Consider the following 26,434-nt stretch of genomic DNA (forward strand, 5'->3'; position numbering starts at 1 on the left):
AGCAAGTAAAACTGGAGGAAAATTAAATATCATTGATTCAAGATGGGTATTTAGAAAGGAAGTAGAAGTAAATAAAGATGTATTTTATAAAGCACGACTAATATGTCGAGGTTTTAAAGATAAGAATGGGTATGATTCAAAAGATACATATTCACCAGTATCTAGACTATCAATCATACGAGCATTACTTTCAATAGTAAATAAATATGATCTATAAATTTGTCAATATGATGTGAAAACGGCATTCCTCTATGGGAATTTAGATGAAGACATTTATATGGAGATACCAGAAGGTTTAGATGTAGATAAAAAGACAAAACAAACAAAGATACTTAAATTAAAGAAATCTTTGTATGGATTAAAAGTAAGTCCTAAGAAGTGGAATATAAAATTCAATCAAGTGGTAAAAGAAATTGGTCTCGAAAATGACCTACATGAACCATGTTTATATACTTGGAGGAAAAATGGAACTGTAGCTGTACTGCTAATTTATGTAGATGACATTTTAGCTGCTAGCAATGATCCGAAGAAGTTAGATGAAATTGGAAACCATTTATGCAAGAATTTTGAGATGAAAGTTCTTGGTGAACCCAAGAAATTTCTTGGAATTGATATAGAAATAAATAGAGAAGAGAAATACATTGTATTAAATCAAAGTAGTTATATAGAAAGCATTTTAGACAGATTTAAGATGACTGACTGTAATCTGCAGAACACCCCAATGGTTACTAGACAAGCTGAAAATAGAAGTAAAAGAAGAAAATTGGAAGAGTTAGAATCATCTGAATGTGAACAATCATCTAATCACTAGAAAAGCTCCATACAGAGAGGCAATTGGAAGTCTTATGTACTTAGCAAATGGAACTAGACCAGATATTTCTTTTGCTGTACATTACTTAGCTAAAAAACAACTAAGTGCTACCGAAGATGACTGGAAAGACGTAAAAAGAATGTTGAGATATTTAAAAGGTACAGTAAATTTAAACCTGAAATATACAGGTAACTCAAATGAATTAGAAGCTTTCTCAGATGCTAGTTTTAGAGATAATGATGACTCCACGTCATCAGGAGGATACATTATTAGATTGTTTGGTGACGTAATTGCTTGGAGAAGTCACAAACAAAATTACGTTACATTGTCAACTTGTCAAGCAGAATATTTGGCAATGAGTGATGCTTGTCAAGAGATAATATCTCTAGATAAAGCAATTAGGTATGTAATTGGAAGGACATTATTTCCTACTATTATTTGGTGTGATAACAAGTCAGCCGATGACTGTATTAAGAAGGATGGAAGTCATAAACTTAAGATGTTCGATAATAGCGTAAATGAAATTAGATTAGAATTACTAGAACGAGAGAAAACAGGTAGTAAAAAACACATGGCACAAACCCATGGTGATTTCATTAAACAATGTGTTAATGAAAATAGAATAAGAGTTTGTTGGATTTCTACAAAAGAAAATTTGGCTGACATACTAACTAAGCCATTACCTGCAGAACCTTTTAGATACTTAAGAGATAAATTATTAGATTGAGCAATTAGAAGTATATTAGAAGTTATTTTGAATTAATTATAATTATCATTTCATTATGTTACAGAAAAACCTACTGACAAAAAGAAGTAGAGCAGTGGAAGCTGGAAACAAGAAAATGGAGGGAGTGTTAAGTGTGCAAGTTTTTCTTGTCCAGATATTTGATAACTTAGATATTTATTATATTTAATATTTGTATTTGCCGCTCAAGGCGACAACTAAATCATTATTATTATTTATTCTGAGATAGCGTCGGTCTACACGTAGCCTAGCTGCGCATACGACTTACTCTCCGGCTTGCTTGTTGTGTGACACGCACTTGTTGCTTGGACGCTTGACTGTTGTATGTACTAATACGCAGTTACAACTCAAGTTTTTTTTATATTATTAATTTAGTTATACGAATATAAGTTCATATCAAAGAGTGTTTAGAATTGTTCATAATTATAAGAAGAATAAATAAACTTAGATTCAGTTTAATTAAAACCTTGTGTTCTAACTTTCTTCATAATCCTAAAATTTATCTTTATTTCAAAATTATTATTTGATAAACTAATATAAGACAGATTTGCCATCTATAGTCAAATTCAAAAATCTTCTATCGATATATTTTTAAAAATCAATATTCACTCTTTATTTTCAATCGGTTATATAAAATAACATACGGCTTTTAATTAAAACAAATAATAATAATAATTAGAAAATAATAATGAATATAACAATAAAAATTAAAATGCCTTTACGTTATCTACAGATGTGTATGACTATTACTATCAGTAATAGTGTTGTAAAATTATTTGAATATTCAAAATAAAATACATTTACGGCATCTGTAGATGAGTACTTCTACCAACAACAGTGCTGTGAAATTATTTGAACTTAATAACTAACAATAATTAATTCTATTTTAAATTAAATGTAATAGGATATAATAATAACAACTATAATTCATGTATTTTAGATTTATTGACTGTTCAAAAACCAATCTTTTAAATTTTTCACATTCTCTAAAGCACATAAATCAGATGAACAATCATAATAATTACAAAAATGATTATTACTTATTTTCATGCTTTTTAAAGATGGACATTTGAAATTTTCAAGATCGATTACAATTTTATTGGTACAATCAATTAAGTTTTGTATCCATAACTTTTTCTCGATACCTTTTGCATAAATAATTTTTTTATAATTAGTTAAATAATTAAGAACTTCTTTGAGCTTGTAATATGAAGTTGTTCCGGCGTTCCAACCGATGCCATGATAATTTCGGATCAACCAGGTATTCAGACGCTGATAGTCGACTGGTAACACTTTCCAGTGATATGGTGGTTGAAAAAGTGTGTATGATAATTCGTCAATATTATCAATATCATGTTGAATTTTTATTGAGGCTAATTCCTTGACAATAAAGCGATTATTAGGTCCTCTGAATCCTTGAACGTCCAGAATAATCTCTATTATTACTGCTCTCGACAACGAGGGGTGATTGAATGATGATTCCCAAAGTCAACTCAACCTTTTATAATCCGATTTCAGAATTTTACCCCCACCACTCGATAATCTTATTGGTTAATTATTTTTTCTTGTTTAATTAATAATTTGATTGGTTTTTCAAACTACGCGGTAGATTTTTTGAACTGTGTAGTAGATGGCGTCATCCAACAGTTCTGAGTCTGTTCAAGGTTGTGTAATTTTTTACTGTATAGTTGATGATATCATCTCAATTTTATAGGTTATAATTTTTCCCCGCCATTTAACTTATGAGTTTGAGGTTATGTCCATCCTTTCCCGCCATTTAACTTATGATTTTAGGTTATGTATATGGTTTCCCGCCATTTAACTTATGATTGATAGGTTATATTCAATAACTACGCAGTTTCTATTTTTAGATTATGACTCATACTATTCTAGAATTTTTTAACTGCGCAGTTTCTATTTTTAGATTATGACTTATACTATTCTAGAATTTTCTTAATGGACTTAATGTAGAGATAGATTTAGAAAACAATTTTTCAACATTTTTACCATCTTTCGCTAACCTGGATGCAAAGTCCCACACATACATGTAATGTATGGTAAGTTTGGGATCAAACTGTACCATTAAGTAAGTTTTCTTACAGTGCTGCTGATTGGATTGTATTTCACTATTCGGTCATGAATTATAAAACAGTAAGCAGTAGTTTGATTTGGAAACTGTGCTGATGATTCAAATTCCAGACGTATATCCACAGGTCCAGACTTGATTGACTCGTTCTGCTTGGAACAGTCAATTATATACAGAGGTGCTTTATTCAGAAAATCTTTCTTAGCCAATAGTGGTTCAGATTCTTTTCCATAGTAAGCACTTTGAAAATTTGTGTACGTCATACATCAAGGCGTACTGATTATTCGTAATGTTGAGGTTCAAATTTCCATATGGATAACTCTGAGAGTTCAAGAACAGCTTAATGTCTCTTATGCTGCAGTGGTCAAACTCGCTTGCATTTTGATTCGATTGATTTTTTCTTGCTGTTTGAAATCTAATGATGACAAAACGAGGTTTCTCGAGTTGATTTCTTGTTTTGATTGTACAAATGTGATTGGTTGTAGCTGGTAGCAGTGGATACTCATACAATTCCCAAGTCCGAAAACTAATTGGGATACCTGGATCAGAGGTTATGTAATTCAAAACCTCAATTTTTTGCTTGTCAGACATTGTTATATACGGTACAATCCAATCAATTTTTTAAATCGTAATTGAAACATTTTCATCCTCACGGTAACAACATAAGCATTTTGATCAGTATTTGATCTGATCAGTATCAATTCATGCTTAGCATTCACAATAACTCGTTGATAATCTTCAGCAAATCCGAGGATAAAATTCAGCGGTACTGAGACATCAAAGTAGCCATTATCATTGATCAGCTTGTTATTATCTTCATTAACAATCCAACCAGCATTTTCCAGAATATTTTGCTGTCCCGGACTCAGAGAAGTGAATCCTTTCATAACACTGGTAATACCAGCATTCTTACATCTGTCAATTTCTACACTATTCAACTCATAACGTATCTCTTCAAACATATGACAGACAGCCATGTTGATTATCTTTGTAGTAGCACTTACAGCAGTACCATCAGCTTTCTTCATTCTTCCATAAAAATGTAATGTGCTCTTGCTTGGGAGCAAGCACAGATCTTGATGCTGAACAGCAATCCTGATTTCATCACTGTTGTTGAACGTTGATGATGCGTATGGTAGGTGTGAATGAGCTTCACAGTGTGCAATAGACTCATCAAAAATAATCGATTTTATTATATCTAAGATTTCCGCCATGGTATTACACAAGCTAGACAATAAAAACTTATTTTTATCTTATGAATTTTCCACGTAATTTTAGTCCTAGACTTTTTAGGAAGTCTGCGTTCTGACGTGTTAACACTTTCAGAGCTTGATGATGACTGATGATCTTTGGGCATGCTGCAATCCTTTTAAACCCATTACCAGTCTTTGTCTCATATACGATACCCATTACAGACTCTTTATATGCAGTCTTATCGTTATAGTCTCACCACGGAAATTTGCTATTCTCCCGTAATGATCAACAATGCGGAGCCTCAAGTTGTGTATTACTCGTACGGCGACTGGTAGGTAAATGATGTTTGTTGGCACTTCCACTATTTTATATCCTGCTGGAACCCTCGGGAAAAATTCATGGATTGTATGATTCTTCTCACCATTGATGTATGATCCAGTAGTTATATTACACTCGACTCTCAGAGAGTTGATTTTTAATATTTTTACTGGTAAATCAGATTTATGAGTTGTGTTAGGTTCAAGAACACGTTTGATAAATCCAAGTAATAGTCTAATGGAATCTTCAGGTTCAAAATTTATATACTGATCACTAGAGCCAGGAATCTGGTATTTTTATTAAAAAGAGACAAACGATAAATAATCTGATTGGTTGAAATAAAAATGATTTTTTTTTGTTTTCTGAACTCGACTGAAGCTATGAGCAAAATAAAATTAAAATCAGATGATTAATCCAAAAAAAAAAGTTAATGGATAAAAAGTCAGGTTAACCTAAAATTTACCGCTTTTGATCTTAAAACCTGGCGGTGGTATAACCTAAACGCCTAAACGTGGAAAAATAAAGAAGTTTTGGTAAAAAAAATCGGATGTGAATTTTTGCAGATAATAGTTTCTTAAGGTTTAAGGTTCAGGGGTGGCGACCGAGAAGCATGTTCCATGTTGGTAAAATGACCTGAGGTAAAAATAAGTGGTAGCATGGTCTGTAAAGGCAAAGTGTGAGCTCAGTTTCCTAACTTGGCAATATTGACTGTCATGTCCTGGACTAAAAAAATACAATTGACAAGTAGGCGGCTCAAACACTATGCTAGTGGCTTGAATGGAATGTATCCTACGCTAGTAACACATCGATGGAGTTGTTTTCAGTTCCAGAGTTTCTATTTCTAGATTCCTTGCTTTAGTCCATCGAATGATTAACTCTTGACTATAAATAAAAAAGAAAATTTTCTCAACCTAAAAGTACCGGGATACTTTCTTCTCAGATTTAACACAAAAAGAAAAACAAACTAAAAATTGATGTTACTAAAAAATGAGGTTCTGTATTGCCATTTTTTCTGTTTACCTGGTAGGGTTTAACTAACAGCTAGTGATTATAGGATTCAATATTCTCTACATAAAGTATTGATTGATTTTCCTGCCTAGTCAAGCCCAAAAAAATTTACAAAATAATCTCGGTCAAGAATTTCAACTTTCATAGAAAGTGAGGTTCTATATTATCATCCCATTTGGTTGACTGACTAAAGCTTGACTCTTAGCTAGCGATTATAAAAAAAAATATTTTTTACAAAGAAGTGTAAATGTATTTCATGTCTAGTCATGCCCAAAAAAAAATTACAAAATGATCTTGGTCAAATAAATTGAGATTTACAAGAAATACAATGTTAATTTATTTAAACTTTTTCATCAGGCTCAACTTTTTGCTGGTAAATATGGAAAAAGATTTTCAAGTTTAGATTTTTCCTATAAGAGAAATCTAAAAGTTTTTTTTTTGCTCAGACAAGCCTAAAAAAAGTTACAAATTAATTTCGGACAAAAAACTCGAAATTTACTAAAAAATTAAGTTTTCCATTGTGATTTTTTTCTGCTGACCTATTTAAGCTTAACTCTCAGGTAGTAATTATAGGACAAAGTAATCTTTACAGAAAAGTAGACAAGTTTTTTTACTTAAACAAGCCCAAAAAATTTTACAAAATGATGTCAATCCAAAACTTGAAATGTACTAAAAAATGAGGTTTTTCATTGTCATTTTTTTCTGCTGTCCTTTATAAGCTTAACTTTTAGCTGGTGACTATAGAAAAAAATATTCTCTCCAAGAAAGTATAGAAGTATGTTGTGTCTCGTCATGCCCAAAAAAAAAAGTTACAAAATCTTCTTGGTCAATAAAATTAAAATTTACAAGAAATATAATTTTAATTTTTTTACACTTTTCCGTTTGGCTCAACTTTTTGCTGGTAAATATGGAAAAACATATTTTCTACAAAAAAAAAATTTAGAAGTATTGTTTGCTCAGACGGGCCTAAAACGTTACAAAATGATGTCAATCAAAAACTTGAAATTTACTGAAAAATGAGGTTTTTCATTGTCATTTTTTTCTACTCACCTATATAAGCTTAACTCTTAGCTGGCGAATATAGAAAAAAATATTCTGTACAGAAAAGTATGGAAGTATTTTATGTCGTCATACCCAAAAAGAATTACAAAATGATCTTGGTCAAAATATTGAAATTTACAAAAAATATAATTTTATTTTAGGCGCGCAGTAGCCTATCGCATCCGGCCCTTGCTTACCAAAGCATTGGACCGGGTTCGAGTCCGGCGTACACCAATGAATATTTTCAATATTTAAGTGTATTACTCTGCTCAGCCTAAGAAATAAAAACGAGTTCCAATCTCGAAAGTTTATCCCCTACCGTAGTCGCTCATGACCTTAGTAGTTTATGCGACTTTAAACAAATTAAGAAAAAAAAAAAAAAAAAATTTTATTTTTTTTTCTAAAGCTAAGGTTTTTGCTGGTAATAATGGAAAATAATTTTTTCTACTAAAAAGTATAGAATCATTTTTTAGCACTGACAAGTTCAAAAGAAAATAATCATGTGGCTCAGTCAAGAAATTAGATTGTGTAAGAAATGAAAATTTATTTCGGACTTATTTTCATACAGATACGTTAATGCTTACATTTTTGTTACGATTTATAAAAAAAAAATTCTCGCTGCAATAAAAGCGATGCAACCTCAGAGTCGCTGAAGTGTCGTCAATTTGGGACATAGGTGTCACATAGGTGACACTCAGGTCTCGCGAAAGTGTTCCATGAGTGGCGGATCGGTGTTGAACTAATGTCTTTTAAGTGTTGATCAAGTGACGTTTGATTGTCGCATCATTATCGCGTAATTGTCTCCCAGGTATTGTAAATATGTCGATTACGTGTCACTCATGTGTCGCTGATATTTCCTTCGTGTGTCACTTAGGTGTCGATAAATTGTCGCGTAGGTGTCGCTAACGTGTTGCACATTCTTCGCGTAAGTAACACACATGTTGATCATAATTAATGATCCACAAGTGCCGCTCAAGTATCGCAAATGTTTCGCTCAAATGTGGAATAAGTGTCGCTCAAATGTCGCACTTGTTGCATATGTGTCACTGATGTGTCACGTAAGTGTCGTTCAATGTTAGACATGTGCCACGTAGGCGACGCACAAGTGTCACTTAGGTATCGCGTTAGCTTCACTCATGAATCTCTTAGGTGTCCTTTAATTGACTCAACCATCGCTAATGTGTTGCTTAGGTGTTGATATGGTGTCCCCCAAGTGTCGCTTATGTGTCGCTTCATTGTGACTCCGGCGTCACCTAACTATCACATGTGTCGCTAAAGTATCTATCAATTATCGCTCAATTGTCACTCAGTTGTAGCTCGAGCTTCACGTAGTTGTCACTTAGGTGTTGATCAAGTGTCGCACTTGCGTCAGATGTCGCTAACGTTTCGCACATCCGTCGCGTAAGTAACGCACATGTTGCTTATGTTTCGCTCAAGTGTCGTATATGTGTCGCATATGTGTCGCTGAAGTGTCACTCAAGTGTCGCACATGTTTCGCTCAAGTGTCGTGCATGTGTGTCGCTCAAGTGTCGCATATATGTCGCTCAAGTGTCGCAAATGTTTTGCTAAAATGTCAAATACGTGTCGCTTAAATGTCGCATATGTTTTACTGATATGTCACGTTAGTGTCGCTGCGGTGTCGCTCAAAATTATTAGGTGACGGAATGGTAGTTACGGACAATGTCTCGGATAGCTTAACTGGTAGAGCCTTTGGCGCGTAAACAAATGATCCGGGTTCGAGTCCAGGTCTGGGCTGTCTGAATTATTTTTTCGGTTACCGAAAAATTCCTACTGAGTAAGGTCCCTCCTCCCCCCTTTATCCTTTATTTCCCAAGTTCCCAAATTTGTCTTTAAGTTTTCGTCGGATCTCGACGTTTCGAGGTCCTAGGAAGCTTCCCTGACTATTTCCGCGATGGTGTCTGTATGGATGTGTGTGTGTGTGTGTGTGTGTGTGTGTGTGTGTGTGTGTGTGTGTGTGTGTGTGTGTGTGTGTGTGTGTGTGTGTGTGTGTGTGTGTGTGTGTGCGTGTGTGTGTGTGTGTGTGTGTGGATGCAAGCCTCTCATAACTTGTGAACGGCTTGACCGATTTAATCGCAGTTGGTGCCATTCGAAAGGGCTTGACTGAACTTAGATTTTGAATATACTTTGGAACGATCCGGACAAAAAAAAAATTTTTTCTGAATGTGCTTTTTTGGAATAAATTTTAAATGACTTTACCGATCAATTCCAAAAACTTATCAGCTCTTAACATAAAAAAACCACGTCGATTGCCGCCGGTCCGGTCAAAATCGGTTGATTCATTCGTGAGTTATCGTTGACGAAAGAAAACCGAAAAAAGTGTTTTTTCGGAATTACTCCGAAATTTTTGGTTCTGTCAATTTAAACTTGAAGATTTCTTATGAAGCTTAGAAAACTTCCTCAAATGCCACCAACCGCGTGAAAATCGGTTCATTCATTAAAAAGTTATTGTGATTTGAAAATTCTAAAAATAGTGTTTTATCAAACATCTATCAAGCTTTTGATCTCGAAGAGCTCAAAAGCATACATAAGTTATTTTTTTGAGCTTGGAGAGCTCAAAATAATACACAAATTGTATTTATGAGCTTGAAAAGTTCAAAAACGTCATAAGTGCAATTTTAAGCGTTTAGGTGTAGAATTGGCGGGAAGTTGCAGGGATGTCCTTCAGGGTCAACCGTTTTCCTAATTTTTTTTTGTTTTGAAGTTGAAATAAAAATTTTAGGCCTGATTGTATCTTTAGAATTTTTCAAAAAAACTTTCAAAAATACTACTCCCCAAAGTACAAATTTTTAGAGAAGTCCGGCAATGGGATACCAGTTCATTATATTTTTTTTTTTAATTTTGAAAATAATAAATAATTATTTTAATTCAATTTTTTGCTCAAAATTTTTTTGTGACTACTTCAGTAGACACAGTTCAAGCATTAAAATCATAAGAAACACTTGAGCGACACTCAAGCTACATCTGAGCAATACCGAAGCAGTACTAAAGCAATATTTGGGCGAAGCATACGCGACACCTGAGCGACACTTGAGTGATACCTGTTCGGGACTGGAACGACATTGCGGTGATACCTCAGACACTCACGCGACACCTGAGCAATACCTATGTTATACTCAAGTAATATTTAAACGACACTTGAGCAATATCAATGCGACATTGAAGCAATACATACGCGACATCTGTCTGACACTTGAGCAGTATGTAACGCTCGATGAATATCTATGCGACACTGGAGCGATATAAGAACAATACCTAAGCTGCAAGCAACCGAAACATATACAACTCCTGACGAGACTGAAGCAAAGTTTACGAGACACATACGCGACATCTAAGCGACACACTTAAGTGATGTGCGACACTTAATTTCTATGTGACACTCGAGTGACATTCGAGCGACACCTGAGCAATATCTATCCGACTCTCGAGCGATATTTGAGCGACATAAACAACACGCGGTACTTGAGCGATACCAATGCAGCAGTAAATAATATACCTATCCGACCTAAGCGATATTTGAGCGACACTTGAGGAACACTTACGTAAGATCTGAGCAATATCTGTGTAACACCCGCAAGATATTATAGCGACACATGAGTGACATGGTACATTTGAGCAATACCGATGTGGTACTAAAGCGACATTTTGGCGGCACATACGCGACACCGGAGCAACACTTATGCGACACTTGAACTATACCAATGCGATACTAAAGCGACATTTCAGTGTTACCTCAGTGACACTCACGCGAAACTTGAACCATACATGTCCGACACTGAAGCGATATTTGGGCGACATTCAAGCGACACTAACGTGATGCCTGAGTAATACCTATGCAACATTCGCGCGATATTTGAGCGACACAAGAGCGATACGGTATACTTAAGCAATACCGATGCAGTACTAGGGCGACATTGGGGCGACGAATACGTGACACTTGAGCGATACTATCGCGTCACTCGAACAATACCGTTGCGACACCCGAGCGACACGTGGCACTTAAGCGATCTCAATGCAGCACTAAAGTAATATTCGTGCGACACATACGTGACACCGGAGCGACACTTATGTGACAGCTGAGCAGTACCTGTCCGATACTAAAGCGATACTTACGCAATGCCTGAGCAATTCTTATATAACACTCGCGAAATATATGAGCGACATGCTACACCTGAGTAATACCGATGCAGCACTAGAGTGACATTGGGGCGATACATATGCAACACTTAAGCGACACTTGGGTTAAGCAACATTTCACCGATACCCGAAAGACACTAAACTGACACCTAAGGGTCACACAATTACCGGCTATAAGTCAAGCCGTACCTGGTCTGCAAAAAAAATGGCAGTACAAAACTTTACACTTGGTGAAACTCAACTTTTTGAACGAAATCATTGTCTAACTTTTTTTGGCTATCTGGGGTTAAAAATTAAAATATTTTTTATAGAGAACTTTATTTTTTATAATTTCCAGCTAGAAGATAAGCCTTAATCAGTCAGCAAAAAAATCAGTAGTGCCGAACCTCATTTTTTAGTAAATTTCAAATTTTTGACCGAAATTATTTTGTGATTTTTTTTGGACTTGACTAGGCAGGAAAATCAATCAATACTTTATGTAGAGAATATTGAATCCTATAATCACTAGCTGTTAGTTAAACCCTACCAGGTAAACAGAAAAAATGGCAATACAGAACCTCATTTTTTAGTAACATCAATTTTTAGTTTGTTTTTCTTTTTGTGTTAAATCTGAGAAGAAAGTATCCCGGTACTTTTAGGTTGAGAAAATTTTCTTTTTTATTTATAGTCAAGAGTTAATCATTCGATGGACCAAAGCAAGGAATCTAGAAATAAAAACTCTGGAACTGAAAACAACTCCATCGATGTGTTACTAGCGTAGGATACATTCCATTCAAGCCACTAGCATAGTGTTTGAGCCGCCTACTTGTCAATTGTATTTTTTTAGTCCAGGACATGACAGTCAATATTGCCAAGTTAGAAAACTGAGCTCACACTTTGCCTTTACAGACCATGCTATCACTTATTTTTACCTCAGGTCATTTTACCAACACGGAACATGCTTCTCGGTCACCACCCCTGAACCTTAAACCTTAAGAAACTATTATCTGCAAAAATTCACATCCGATTTTTTTTACCAAAACTTCTTTATTTTTCCACGTTTAGGCGTTTAGGTTATACCACCGCCAGGTTTTAAGATCAAAAAGCGGTAAATTTTTAGGTTAACCTGACTTTTTTATCCATTAACTTTTTTTTTTGGATTAATCATCTGATTTTAATTTTATTTTGCTCATAGCTTCAGTAGAGTTCAGAAAAAAAAAATCAATTTTATTTCAACCAATCAGATTATTTATCGTTTGTCTCTTTTTAATAAAAATACCAGATTCCTGGCCCTACTGATCACATTTTATTTCACTCTTCAACTCATTGTTGTTTGCTTTTAAAGTGAAACTCAGTTCTGGTAATGTCTTGTTTATATAAGTTTCAATATCTTCAATTTCACAACTCCCTGTCGGTATAGTTATTTCTTGAAATCACTTGATTGTACTTCTCTTGGATCTTTTTGATGATACATAAAATTTATTAGCTCTAACATCAATATTTGGTATTGAATTGAATGTCAGGAGCTTAACAAGTCCAAGTACATAATTTTTTGTTGGTGATAGCTCAATCGGTGGAAAATAATTTGCCTCCAATACGGAGGAGTTTCCGGATAGTGTCAAGGTGAATGACTGCCATGACTGAGGCTTATAGTCCCGAGTCATTTCAATTTATAGTTGTCCAGCCAGGAATTTCAAGCACAAATGTCCACATATGATTGTATCAAAATCTTGATATCTTTTATGATTGTACTTTACGCTACCAACATCGAGATATTTCATCAAGTCTTGTGGGGGTTGTGGATTACCAAAACTGTCAAAGTGAATTACTTTATTATGATTCTTCTTGTATGCAACCCAGTGAGTTCCAGGTCCAAGTTTATCATCCAAATTTATTATTGCTGATTCATTTATCTTCGGTACAGATTTTGGTAAATCATTTCTCATGAAAACTCCACGGAAATTTTGAATTTTAAGCAGCTTAGCATACTTTAATAAGTCGATGTTAGTTAATGCTCGATGTGGTAGCTCTACTGGTTTTTTGACATCTTGCAACCAGCTCCCTCTGGGTATGGTTTCAGATAAAGTCCCATACCATTGCGGTAAGGTTTAAAGTATAATCCTCTACCTACAGCTATTTCTTCCATCTTCAAATTGTGACGTTTCTTTTCTACAAGTTGATTTTTAGCTGCGCTGGCATCGTTCACAGCTTTTGCAACACCTGCAGCTCCACCTGTCAGAGCGCCAACAGCTGATAACCCTGCGAACAGGGGAATCAAGAATGGAAGTACTCCACCAAACCTTGACGGAACTGGTAGAATACGAGGCAATCGTACGTTTTTCTTCCCACCAGCTTTCTTGATAGCCTTGTGAGCACCTTTAAGGGAGGTTTTAACTGGATCTCCACCAGGCTGCATGGACTTTTTAGCTCCATCAACAATCTGTCTTAGAGCAACATCCTTCTTCTTGGAAGTCTTGAGCTTAGTTGTCTTTCTTTTGGCTACCTTGCGTTTGGTCATCTTACGCTTTGTCGTTTTTCGCTTGGTTGTCTTTCGTTTAACAACTGTCTTACGCTTCATTGTTTTTCTTTTAATTGTCTTACGCTTAGTAATTGGTTTTTCTTTTTTAAGACCCATACCGAAACGTCTTTTTAACTTCATGATTTTATTTACACTCCAAGCAGCAGCTTTTTCACCAATAGCAGCGTCTCTCGCTTGAAATCGTTGCCACGCTTTCTCAGCAAGAATTTTATCAGCCTCGTGACGGGCTTCCAAATTTTCACGATTTTTCGAGTAAGCTATATCGTGTTCCTTACACGCAGCGTCCAAAGGATTTATACCTGAATCACCTCGAGCTAACCTCTTGGCTAACTTTGTACCTGGACCACAGTACTGATAACCTGGTATGTGAAGTTCAAGTGGGAGCTTATTGATTATCTTGTTGAACAAACTTTTACCACGTCTGTTCTCAGACATGTCACATCAAGGACTGACTTGATAATCTATATGAGCCGGTAGATATACCCCTTGATCTCAGAATATAATCAGCAGTCATGAATAACAAACCAAGAGCTCAGTTTCCAGTTATCAATTTCGATCAAATTGTTCAAGGAACCGGTGTGAAAAAAGTCAAACGACACGGTGCTTTACTTCCCAATAGTATCTATGCAGTGTTTTGCGGGCCATCAAACTGTGGAAAGACGAATGCTCTACTGTCTCTTATTGTACATCCAAACGGTTTGAGGTTTGAGAATATATATCTTTACTCAAAGTCTCTTAACAAACCAAAGTATCAGTTTCTGGAGACACTAATTGAACAGATTGATGGTATTGCATTCTTCACATTCAGTGAACATGACGCTGTAATCAAGCCTGAAGATGCTAAGCCTAACTCCCTGATGATATTTGACGATGTTGCTTGTGAAAAACAGGATCACATCAAAGCTTTTTTCTGCATGAGTCGACAAAAGAATGTTGATAGCTTCTATCTCTGTCAAACTTATACGCGAATACCCAAGCACCTGATTAGAGATAATGCAAACTTTCTCGTTTTGTTTCGTCAAGATAAAATGAATCTGAAGCATATTTATGATGATCATGTCAATACAGACATGCCATACAACTCATTTAGAGATTTATGCTCGGCATGTTGGAATAAATATGGGTTTGTGGTAATAGATAAAGACAGTGAATTGAACAGTGGCAGGTATCGAAAAGGATTCGACTGCTTCATTAGTATAAATTGAGGTATTTTAGAGTGTGATAGTCATACATGCTGTCCACTTTGACCTGTCAACATGAAGCCTGAAGAAATTTCAAAGCAGAAGGATATTCTGCATCAGATATCTCAAGCCAGCGATGCCATCCGACGAAAGCACAGGATGTTGAAGTTGGGCAAAGATACAGCTGAAAAAGCCATGGAGAAATGATCAAGCCTATTGTAACATTACTCCAGAGTAAAGTTGAAAGTTCAAAGCTGAAAGAAGAAAATATTAAAAAAGAAGAGGTTGAAAACCAGCACGTTGATAAACAAGAAGTTGAAAAATCTTTATATGTTGATGCAGGCGACTACAACTGTTTAATATCAGATGATGAAAGTTCATTTGACAATACAGCACATGCTATCACTCAGCTACTGCCATCAACAAGTACTCCAACTCGTAAAAATTCTCTTCTCACTAATTATTTACAACATTAAGAGAAACTCACATTAAGATGATCCTCTCCACATTCCTTTCTCAATCCTTTCCTACCAATATCCTGTTACGTGAATGTGGAACGCTTTACGTAATAATTACCGTAACTCCTATTCTTTCCCGCTTCACAGCATTATTTATATTTGTAAAAAAAATGCTTGCCGTAAGATGGACGGTGTGGCTTAATGTATATAGAATAAGCGAAAGGAAATTTAGTATAGAACGGATAGCTTAAATGGTAGAGTAGCTGATATGTCTTCGGAAGGTTCTGGGTTTGAATCCCAGTCCGAGCTATCTAATAATTTTTTTCTCGCATATTCTATAAACTCACATTAAGATGATCCTCTCCACATTCCTTTCTCAATCCTTTCCTACCAATATCCTGTTACGTGAAAGTGGAACGCTTCACGTAATAATTACCGTAACTCCTATTCTTTCCCACTTCACAGCATTATTTATATTTGTAAAAAATGCTTGCCGTAAGATGGACGGTGTGGCTCAATGTATATAGAATAATCGAAAGGAATCCTCATTCTCTTCAAATTATTTACAACGTTTAAGTAAAAAACACAAAGATGATGATATGAGATATGGTGTACGCAGAAAGCATGGTGAAATGTATATGGGTGATTCACCTATTTCATTTGCAAATGATACAATAAGTGTCAAAGAAAGAAATTATCCAATAACTTCTGGGTTGCTGGAATTATTATTTATAAAATCACCAGATGATGCACTCATCACCCCAGATGATGAGAACAAGTACTTGGATATAATTCAACATACCAACACTCATAGAAAAAATTATGATTCAAGTCGTACCATTTATGAAGACACAACAATCGAGTTCAATAAATACATTGATGATTTTATCACCAAGTTCGGTAAAGAGTTATCAAAATATATGATTGCAAGAAAACAGAGATTACCAATGGACTATGTTTACTGGGATGATCCAAATGAACTAGTCGATCGTTTGCGACTACTGATGACATCTCAAGCTGCTGGAAATCCAAGTCACACGAATGAAATTATGTCAATTATTGAAGAGCTTGGGGAGGCTGGGGTTATATATTAAAAGCTTCTAGAAAATTACATCATTCACACACCGACAGTCAAAGTGTTTACAACTATGAATATCGATATATTTGGACGTCCACTAGACAATGACAAGTCAGTTCAACGAAGACCAGCTGGTAGAGGTTTTAATGTAACTTCTGATGGAAACTATAACATTGAGAATAAAAGGTTGTGCAATCTCGGTAATCCTTCAAATGAATATGATGCAGTGACAGTGCAATTTTTACTGAGACAGATAGCTGAACTGAATAAAAGTAAAGACAGTGAAATAATCTAGCAAGCAGTAAGTACATCTACTCCTAATAGAAATCCGTGTACAGTCTCAAACGAAGGCGTGGTAAATTCGTACATCGAAAACGTCCCACAAAAATAATTAAAACAACGGAATTAAAACCTCCGTTGCGTATTCTTTAAATCGTTAGTCCAAACCTCCACCGTTTACGCTACCACTTAAACGCCCTTGGACATAACATCGTAAACGATATAATACGTCCTAGAAGGCAGGCAAAAGCTATAGGCCGTCAACAGTTTGCTAAAGTACTGCAAACATTAAACATACCACGCGAGTTCATCGGCAACCGTGCTTATTTCAACAACGTCTCCGAAGAAGAAGAAGAGCTATCAACCTCTACACCGACAAGACGACGATCCGGTAATATTACTATACCTGAAATAATAACAGAAAACGTGGCCGTCGATGAATCAATGTTAAACCAGAGTGGTAATGGTACTCTGAATAAAAGTAAAAAAATATCATGGATAAGGTTGAAATAGATAAAAAATTAAATAAAGTTTATTACAATCCCTTACGGTCAGAAAGTTTTTCAGGAGCTAGAAATATTTTGAAATATGTTCAAAAAAACGAATCTAAACTGTCAGAAAAAGATGTTAACGAATGGTTAAATAAACAAGAAGTTTTTACGAAACACCGTATGAACAGAAAACACTTTATTAGGAGGACTTATAATGTTGAAACAGTCGACGATGTGTGGGAAGCCGACTTAGCTGATTTAAGAAATATCTCAACTTATAACAAAGATTATAAATATATATTAATGGTTATAGACGTGTTGAGCAAACATGCGTGGGCTGATCCATTAATAAACAAAACCAGTGTAACCGTCGCTCAAGCTTTCAGCAAAATATTAAGTAGAAACGGCAAACGAAAACCGCGATTACTGCAAACAGATAGCGGGAAGGAATTCTTAGGCGCCCCTTTCCAATAATTATTACGCAAAAAAGAAATGCAGTTTAGAACAACACGCAATCCTGATATTAAAGCTTCTATCGTGGAGCGTCTAAATAGAACTATAAAAGAAAGAATATGGCGGTATTTTACACATACACGTACGAAAAGATATTTAGATGTGTTACAAAAAATCATGCATGCCTACAATCATACGGTACATAGCGGTATCAAAATGGCTCCTGTTGATGTTAACGAAAACACAACTCAAACAGCTTATAATAATCTTAAAAAGCGGTATGAAAATAATAAACGGGTAGCTGTCTTAGCGAAGCGTAAGCTTAAATACTCTGTCGGTGACTTGGTGCGTATCAGTAAGGCGAAAGCAGCGTTTACGAAAGGTTACGAGAGCGGTTTGAGTAGTGAGATTTTTAAAATTTTAAGAATTTCCAATTATCGACAGCCTGCGGTTTACATACTGATCGATTTGCAAAACGAGCCTATAAATGGTATATTTTATGAGGAAGAGTTATCTAAGGTGGAATAAATGGCTTTAACACGTGATAATTTTTACATAGTATTACCTAGTAATAGCAGCATGCAATATTTCCCTGATAATTCAACAACACATTTTATCACTAGACTGCCTCAACCGCTAGATCTTAACGGATGTTGGGCGGTTGCTTTAGTAGAAATCCAGACACCTATGACAATATTACATGTACCGAAAGAATTTTCAAAAGCTATGTTAATCGTCGAATACTTAGATTTGGAAGAGTCTAATGCGATAATCGACACTTTTTCTTTCACTGACAATATACCTCATGGTCAATATCAAAGTCTAGGAAATCTAGTGGATGCTCTCAACAAACTTAAACCAATTTCGGATCATTTAAGTTTTACTTATAATGTTGGAGGTTTTATAAAAATTTATACTGTATGCAGTTGTGAAAATGCAAGACATACGCTGGTGTTAAGTGAAAGACTCTGGAGTATATTAGGTTTTGAAGAAAATATATTATCAAGAGTTATATCATCTGAACCGTATAATTGTTGGGGTTCTAAACCAGCTTCTTTATCACAAGCTATACCTGGAAAAATATTTATCTATACAAATATATGCGAGGGGTATATAACAGGCGATGTCCAGACACCTTTACTACGAGTGGTCCCGCTTGATCACGACCAGTATAATTACGGTGCAACCAAAATTAAAAGTTTTTCTCCAGGACAATACACACCTCTGTTACGTAAAAGTATGACCACTATCGAAATCGATATAAGAGATGAGTATGGCAAACCTATACCATTCGAATACGGGACGTTGACGGTGACGCTACATTTTAAAAGGTTTTTTTAAAATAAACATAATGGCTGTCTATGAAATACAACAATATGGCGAAGGTTCTCGTAATTATTCCGGCATCAGCCATATTTATGTTGGGTCGCCGTATCAAAAAGGTCACGGTATAGGTAGTTTCTTAGGAGGATTATTTAGAAGAGTAATACCTTTCTCAAAGACGGGACTTAAAGCTGTAGGAAAAGAAGCTTTAAGGTCTGGTGTGAATATAGCTACAGACGTATTAGATCATAAGATACCTGCTGAGGAGGCTTTTAAAATGCGCGTGCGTGAATCAGGTAAAAATTTAAAACGGAAAGCCCAGCAAAAAATTGATAGTCTTATGAGTGGTTCTGGTTATATATCCGGTCAGTTAGATTCTGCAGACGGTATGAGCCGTACGTTGGCACGCTCAAGAAAAATTTCTGTCAAAAAAAGACGTGTTGTAAAACCTAAGGCTAGATCTAAAGTGAAAAAAAATAAAACTAAACGTAGAATTAATAAAAAGAAAAATGTTAAAAAAAAGAACAATAAACAGCGTACAGTTGCGGACATTTTTTCATAAGGTTTTTAAAATGTCGTTCTTACATGTACACTCGTGCGAGTGCGCTAAAACGGAATTAGAATTATTTTCTCTACCGCCAACTCAGACAACAATTGAGAGTGGTCTATGGATTTATTATAAACCAATTTCATCGTTGGCTGATAATTCACCCATAGAGTTTGTTGTTCAAGGGCAGGGTGATGAATACATCGACCTAGCACATACGATGTTGAAACTAAGTGTACGTATTATTCGGAAACAGTCAGTTACTGCAGCGGCTGCGGTTCCTAAAGTAGCGCCTGTTAACAACTTTATGCATTCAATGTTCAGCCAGGTTGATGTATTATTTAATCAAAAACCTGTTTCAACACCTAATAATTTATACGCTTACCGTTCATACATTGAAACTTTATTAAATTACGGTGTTGATGCTAAAACATTACATTTAACAACAGTAGGATGGTGGTGTGATACGCCTGGAAAAATGGACAGTTTAGACGATGAAAATGTAGGATTGAAAAAACGCCGTGAGTTATTGACATGCGATAAAACTGCGGATTTTATCGGACATCTACATTGCGATGTTTTTAATCAAGAAAGATTTCTCATAAACGGTGTTGAAATGCGTTTGCGTTTAACATGTTCTCGCGACGCGTTTTGTTTAATGGACGCTTCCACCAATGGGTGCGTTTTTAACATTGTCAACGCTAATCTGTTAGTAAGACGTGCGAAAATCTCACCAGGGACGCTTTTATCACACGCTCGTATGCTAGGTAAGACAACAGCTAAATACCCTCTGACACGTGTTGAGGTTAAAGCTATTTCAATGCCTGCTGGTGTACATGGTGAAACTATGGACAACATAATTCATGGTCAAATACCGAGACGTTTAATCATAGGTTTTGTTGATAATAAAGCTTTCAATGGCGACGCTACAATGAACCCGTTTAATTTTCAAAATTTTGGAATTAACTACTTATCATTATACGTTGACAGTCGGCAAATACCGTCAAAACTTCTTCAACCCGATTATGGGGCACGTATGAATTAGATAGACGCTTACCACACACTGTTTTCGGGTACAGGTATCCATTTTTTGAACGAAGGAAACACAATAGACAGGTTTGAGTAGCCTAACGAGTATTGCTTATACGTTTTTGATTTAACGCCCGATTTATCAGCTAATAGTAATCCACATTGGAATTTGATCAAGCATGGGATGGTGCGTATAGAAGTTAGATTCGACAAAGCTTTAACAACAACCACAAACTGTATAATATATGCAGAGTATGAGAGTGTTTTGGTAATAGACGCTTCTAGACAAGTAACTATAGATTTTGCAGGGTAAACACCTAATACCTGCAAATAATTTCAGTAAGTGATAGGAAGTTGTCACGTAAAGATCGTTATGTCGTCTGTAGTTATATACATTCAAGGTTTCGTTAATAACGATCGTGAGTTTTTACCTAAAGAGATAGGTGTGACGTGTCTCATTAACGGTAATACAGCTCACTGGGTCTTGGCTCCCGAATTTTCGTTTAATCATCTGTCAGAAGAAAGAAAGCTTGATAATATTAACCCGCATTAACCCGAAAACACGGTCTTGAGTGGTATGATGGTGAATCGTTGACAAAGTACGTGCATACACAGTTACGACTTTTTTGTCAGACTGCTATGAAAATTTACACATACGGTAAAGCGCAAAAAACGTACTTAGAAGCGCTACTTTGTAAACCTATCATAAATATCGAGGAATTGCAAGACCATCCATCAGTAGCGACGTTACATCAGGCGCGTTTGACTTGTGCCTTACACAGCGTATTAGAAGCTAGAAGAAATAAAAGTTTAGCGTATAATCAATGCGCATTATCTTGTGCAGATTTGCTAAAACAGTGGTTAAATAAAAAAACAAATATCAATACAACGTCTGCGCTTTCTTGTCCTTGGAGTTGTCAGGCGTGTAATGAACACGGTCCAGGTATTGAAAGCTATTCAGTATATACCATACCACACGATCAGTGTATATCCAGCGGACAGAATTCCGAAAATTTGGGATAAACCGGCGGCTTTTGTTGTGAATACCGATGGCTGCAAAAAACCAGGACAGCACTGGGTTGCCATGTACGTCGATAGAAATGGAAGAGGTTGGTACTTCGACAGCTATGGATTGCCCCCGTATGTTCCTCAACACCTTAAAAGCCTCAAAAATAATTGTAGATGGTTCAGATACAACAGTAAACAACTGCAGCAAGAAGATTCGCAAGTGTGTGACCAATACTGTGTCATGTTTTTGCATTGCATGTCTACTTATCCTTCACTTGATAAATTTTTATCTATCTTTGACGACAGACATGACAGAAACGACAAGATCGTCGAAGAATACTACAATACGTTTATGAATGTAAAACAGAAAAAATATAGAATACCTTATGTAAAATGTAACATTATAAATAATATTCAAACATGTACTTAAATATTATACTTGCTTTATAACTGTAACAATAAACTTAAAAAGCACAATATTTTAACACTTATATTAATTATTCAAACCCTCCTTAATTTGTATTATTCTTAAATTTAAGATAACATGAATTTAACATAAGTTTATTGATTTTTTTTTTTTTTTTTTTTTTTTTTTAAGTAAAACTTCTGTTAAACACCACAACAACTATACAAAGCAACATTGGTAGATATGAGCAACATTTTATTTCACAAACTGTCATTGTATACCTGTAGGTAATTAAATCTTTTATAAACCTGAGAGCTGTAAGTCAGATTATTATTATCTTATAGATAGCTGGTCATAATAATAAGTAATTACGGAGCTATGAATAGATCTCAAAGCATAATAAGCATGGATTCTTTTTTATCTGCCTGATAAAACACGGGGGTATTTCCGCAATTATATATATATTAAATTAGAAATTTCTAATTGTAAAATTAGAAATTATTAATAAAACAGTAAAAGGTAAGTATGATTTTAATTCACGTAAACTATATATGAAATGGTACGTGTTTACAAGTCTCTGTAACACTGTTATATATATATATATATATATATGTGTTTGTGATTTCTACATTTTGGTGACTTCATTTTTTTTGCTAAATATGAAAAAAGATATTGCATTTTTCTCATGTATATGGAAATTTTTGATAAATAACATCATTTCTTACCGATAAAGAATTTTGTCATTTTGGTGACTTATATACATTTTTATATATAAATTGTATATAAGTCACCAAAATGATAAAAGCCTTTATCTATTAGAAATTATGTTATATATTAAAAATTTCCATAAACATGAGGAAAACATAATATCTTTTTTGATATTTAGCAAAAAAAAAAAAATAAAGTCACCAAAATGTAGAAATTGTATGTATGTAGTAATTGTATGTATGCAACATATACAGTTTATATACAACATAAACAGTTTTCCATGCAAAAAATGTAGTAATTTTTCAACTTAAAATATAAATAAACTACAATGCAGTGAATAAAAGCTTGCAGAATTTGGCAACGACTATCACTCTACCTTTTTTGTTTATAACATTAAAAAGAATAAATGCAAAAAATAAATCTTTAATTTTTATTTTTTTTTTTCATAAATCTTTATTTAGTTCAGTCGTACAAATTTGAGTAGTATTTCGTTGAGTAGTACAAATTTTGTCTTTTAAATTAAAAACATTTTTTTGATTTTATCAATATCATTTAATCTGTAAAATTTTCATGAAAAAAATTGGGCATCTTATAGTAATTTTTAATATGTACTTTAAGACATATTTCAAGTCTTAATAAAAAGTATGACGTTCTACTTTCACTCAAGTTAACAAATATTGGCGTGAAATACAAAAATATATTATTTTTAAATATAATAATATCGTCCAGATAGGAAAGCGTAAGTATTTCCTATCGGATTTTTTGAATGAAGAAGAAATTATTATCGTTGAATAGAAAATAAAATATCAGGATCTTAACTTGAAGATCAACTTTAAAAGTTAAAATATAAATTGCACATTGAATTGCAAGTTCAAAATGTGAATTCAAAAAAAGTCGATAACAGCATAAGAGTTATAAACATGTAACATTCACTTAAAAAAATAAGTAATAGAGAATAATGAGTAGTATTCGTAGTAAAATATAAATTAAACTTTTAAGTTTATAATAGCTATAATAAATAGCTAAAAAGCTAGATTGCTAGCAATAATCTTATTATATCATTTTAGAGAATATTACGATTATAGTCTCTTTTTCTTTTTTTGTAATTTTTGTGCATATTGATTATGGATCAATAAGCGCAGTTGGGGTACAGATCTTTTAACACTTGGATTAACTTCTAAAAACTACGTCATGACTTCTGTAGTCGGAGTTTTCAAAAGTTTAATTAAATGGCCAAATGTTTTTAGAACAAGCGTCTTCTCCGTGCTTGACCATGATTCTTTCGTATTTATTCCCCTGCGTTTTGCTAGAAAATATCAAAAATAGTTGAGAAATTTGTGTTAAAAAATCAGTTTACTCATTTATCCAAGACAATTAAAAAACTCTTACCGGTTAATGCATCATCATAATAAGGCTTTGTTTTTGAAATTTTTGGAATTTCATCAGCCCTTGAAGTTACGTCATCGAACTCTTCATCTGACATTTCAGGATCATCTAACTTGCGTGTTTTTGTTAAAAACTTTTTCATACGAGCCGTAACAGTAGAATTGTCTTGATCTGAATCAGAATTCGATTCTACGGTACGTTGGTCCACATTCACATCTAGAGAGACATCCATGTCTAAATTGTCATTTTCACTAGCTGTTAAATATAAAGTTTAGTCAATAGAAGTTTTCAATTTTATAATTAATGTGAATCATGCGAATCGATGAAAAATAAATATATACATTTATTGATCTATATTTATTGTGCACACAGAAAGAAAGGTCCACTTGAACCAAGAAAATATTTTTATTCCGAATTATTTTCTTGGGCGAATAAAAACTTTTTTTTTTGACACAAGAAATTTCATTTATTCCAACAAAATTAATTTCTTGCTTTAAGGAGTACGTATCTTGATCCAGGTCAATTTATTTAAGTCAAAAAAATTTTCTTGTTTTGAAAAAATTTCTCTCTTGCTCCAAAAAATTAAATATCTCGATGTAAATTTTTATTAACTAACATGTCAAATGGAAAGATCAAGTAATATTGAATCATTTTTTTTTCATTCAATATGTATAATTGTGCGCTAAAATAATCTAAAATGGGTATCAAATATTCAAGAGAAAAATTTTCTCGAGGTGAGAAAATTTTTTTCTTAGCAGAAGTAGGTGGCGCTGCTTCCCCAAAGTATCTAAAAGTCTTGATCAAATATAAAAAGTTTTTGTATCAAGTATTTATGATAATTTGAATTAAGAAAAAATTACTTCCACCAAGAATAAAATTTCAAGAAAATTTTTACTTCGGCCAAGACAACTTCGGTCTTCCTTCGGGCACCCGAAAATTTACTTGAGCCAAGAATTTTGTTCTCGAGTCAAGAAATCTTTCTTTCTGTGTATTAGCGCATATCAATTGAGATAATAAAAGTTGAAAAATATCATCAGATTGTTTCTGGGGCGTAGACGAAGATGCAGAACGGTCTTGATCACGTTGCAGGACTCTTTTACCACCGGATGCTACATCTAGAATTTGGGAAACACCACAGACGTCCCGAGTTACTACAGTTTGTCTTTAGTGATCCCTGTGGATTTTCTCAGCATGACCCATGAAATTGGATACATCGTAAATTGGACATTCGTCAATTTTCAGCGTTGCAAAGTGTTTACGAAGACCTGTTGCTCGTATCCGTTCTGGATACTGTGCATCACATCTTTTACTATAATTCCTCATGAAAGCACATACTTCTAAATGGTAGTAATGCGTACCGTCAAATCCTGGTAACGCAAAAATGAACAGGTTATCAGGGTGTATTTTAGCTGCACTACGATGAGCAAGAATTAAATCTATGAAACCACGCATACTGCTTGATAAAAGTAGTGGCACCTCTCGGCCTTTCTTCCCACCAAACTCAATGCGTAAGTACTCATCAACTAATTTTTTATCATTACTTGATAATCGGTCGTACTCGTAAACTTTATTTGTTTTCTCAAACGTCTCAGCTCTTTTATAGTCATCGATAAGAATTCTCTCTAACTCACCTGGTCGTTTGCGAATAAATAATAAAATAAATATCAGTATGCATGGAGCTAATTTTTTCCAAGCACGATACGTAAAACCTTTAACCAACAACTCGATTGCTGAAGCAAGATTTTTTTCAACATAATCTCGAAAGCAATTTATGTCACCCATAGTCGGAAGGAATTTCTGCTTGTATCTTTTTTGTTTTACTTGTGCGCTTCTGGCAAGAGTATTGATTCGTGTAGGAAACTCAACTTTGTGAACTTTAAGAATATACTCTACATTTTTAGCTTTGTCAAAGTCTAAACTTTTAATTAATTCTTTCTGATAGACCTTGGCTACTTTTGTAACCCATGTACCAGCCGTAGTAGCCGTCGATGAAGCTCTGCACTCACTTTTTTCGACACTCACGCCAACTATGTTTTGGATTGCTACAATCATGTTATCATAAAGCATTGGGTCAATAATATCGGCAAATTTGTTCACATTTACAGGATTAGGTTTTTGATTAATTTTACCACCTTTGAATACAGCTTCATTGTACTTCATCACTTTCAACAATATACTGCCCAACATTTTGAAACGAGAGCGAATCATTTT

The 26,434-nt window shown here is 34.5% G+C and overlaps 2 protein-coding genes across 2 annotated transcripts; one reads left to right on the top strand and one right to left on the bottom strand.

The window, feature by feature from the left end:
- Positions 1 to 845: 845 nt before the first annotated feature.
- LOC123273760 (secreted RxLR effector protein 161-like) lies at positions 846 to 1,538 on the top strand. The gene has a single exon (XM_044741238.1). It carries the CDS (start codon positions 846 to 848, stop codon positions 1,536 to 1,538), a length of 693 nt encoding a protein of 230 aa, XP_044597173.1.
- Positions 1,539 to 23,889: 22,351 nt separating this feature from the next.
- On the bottom strand, positions 23,890 to 25,943 carry LOC123273749. The gene is made up of 3 exons (XM_044741226.1): positions 25,255 to 25,943; positions 24,227 to 24,478; positions 23,890 to 24,143 (listed from the first exon to the last, which is right to left on the bottom strand). Exons 2-3 carry the CDS (start codon positions 24,453 to 24,455, stop codon positions 24,022 to 24,024), a joined length of 351 nt encoding a protein of 116 aa, XP_044597161.1. The 5' UTR covers positions 24,456 to 24,478; positions 25,255 to 25,943; the 3' UTR covers positions 23,890 to 24,021.
- Between the last annotated feature and the right edge of the window lie 491 nt (positions 25,944 to 26,434).

The sequence above is a fragment of the Cotesia glomerata genome, unplaced genomic scaffold, assembly GCF_020080835.1.
Source record: "Cotesia glomerata isolate CgM1 unplaced genomic scaffold, MPM_Cglom_v2.3 scaffold_13, whole genome shotgun sequence".
Taxonomy (NCBI): Eukaryota; Metazoa; Arthropoda; class Insecta; order Hymenoptera; family Braconidae; genus Cotesia; species Cotesia glomerata.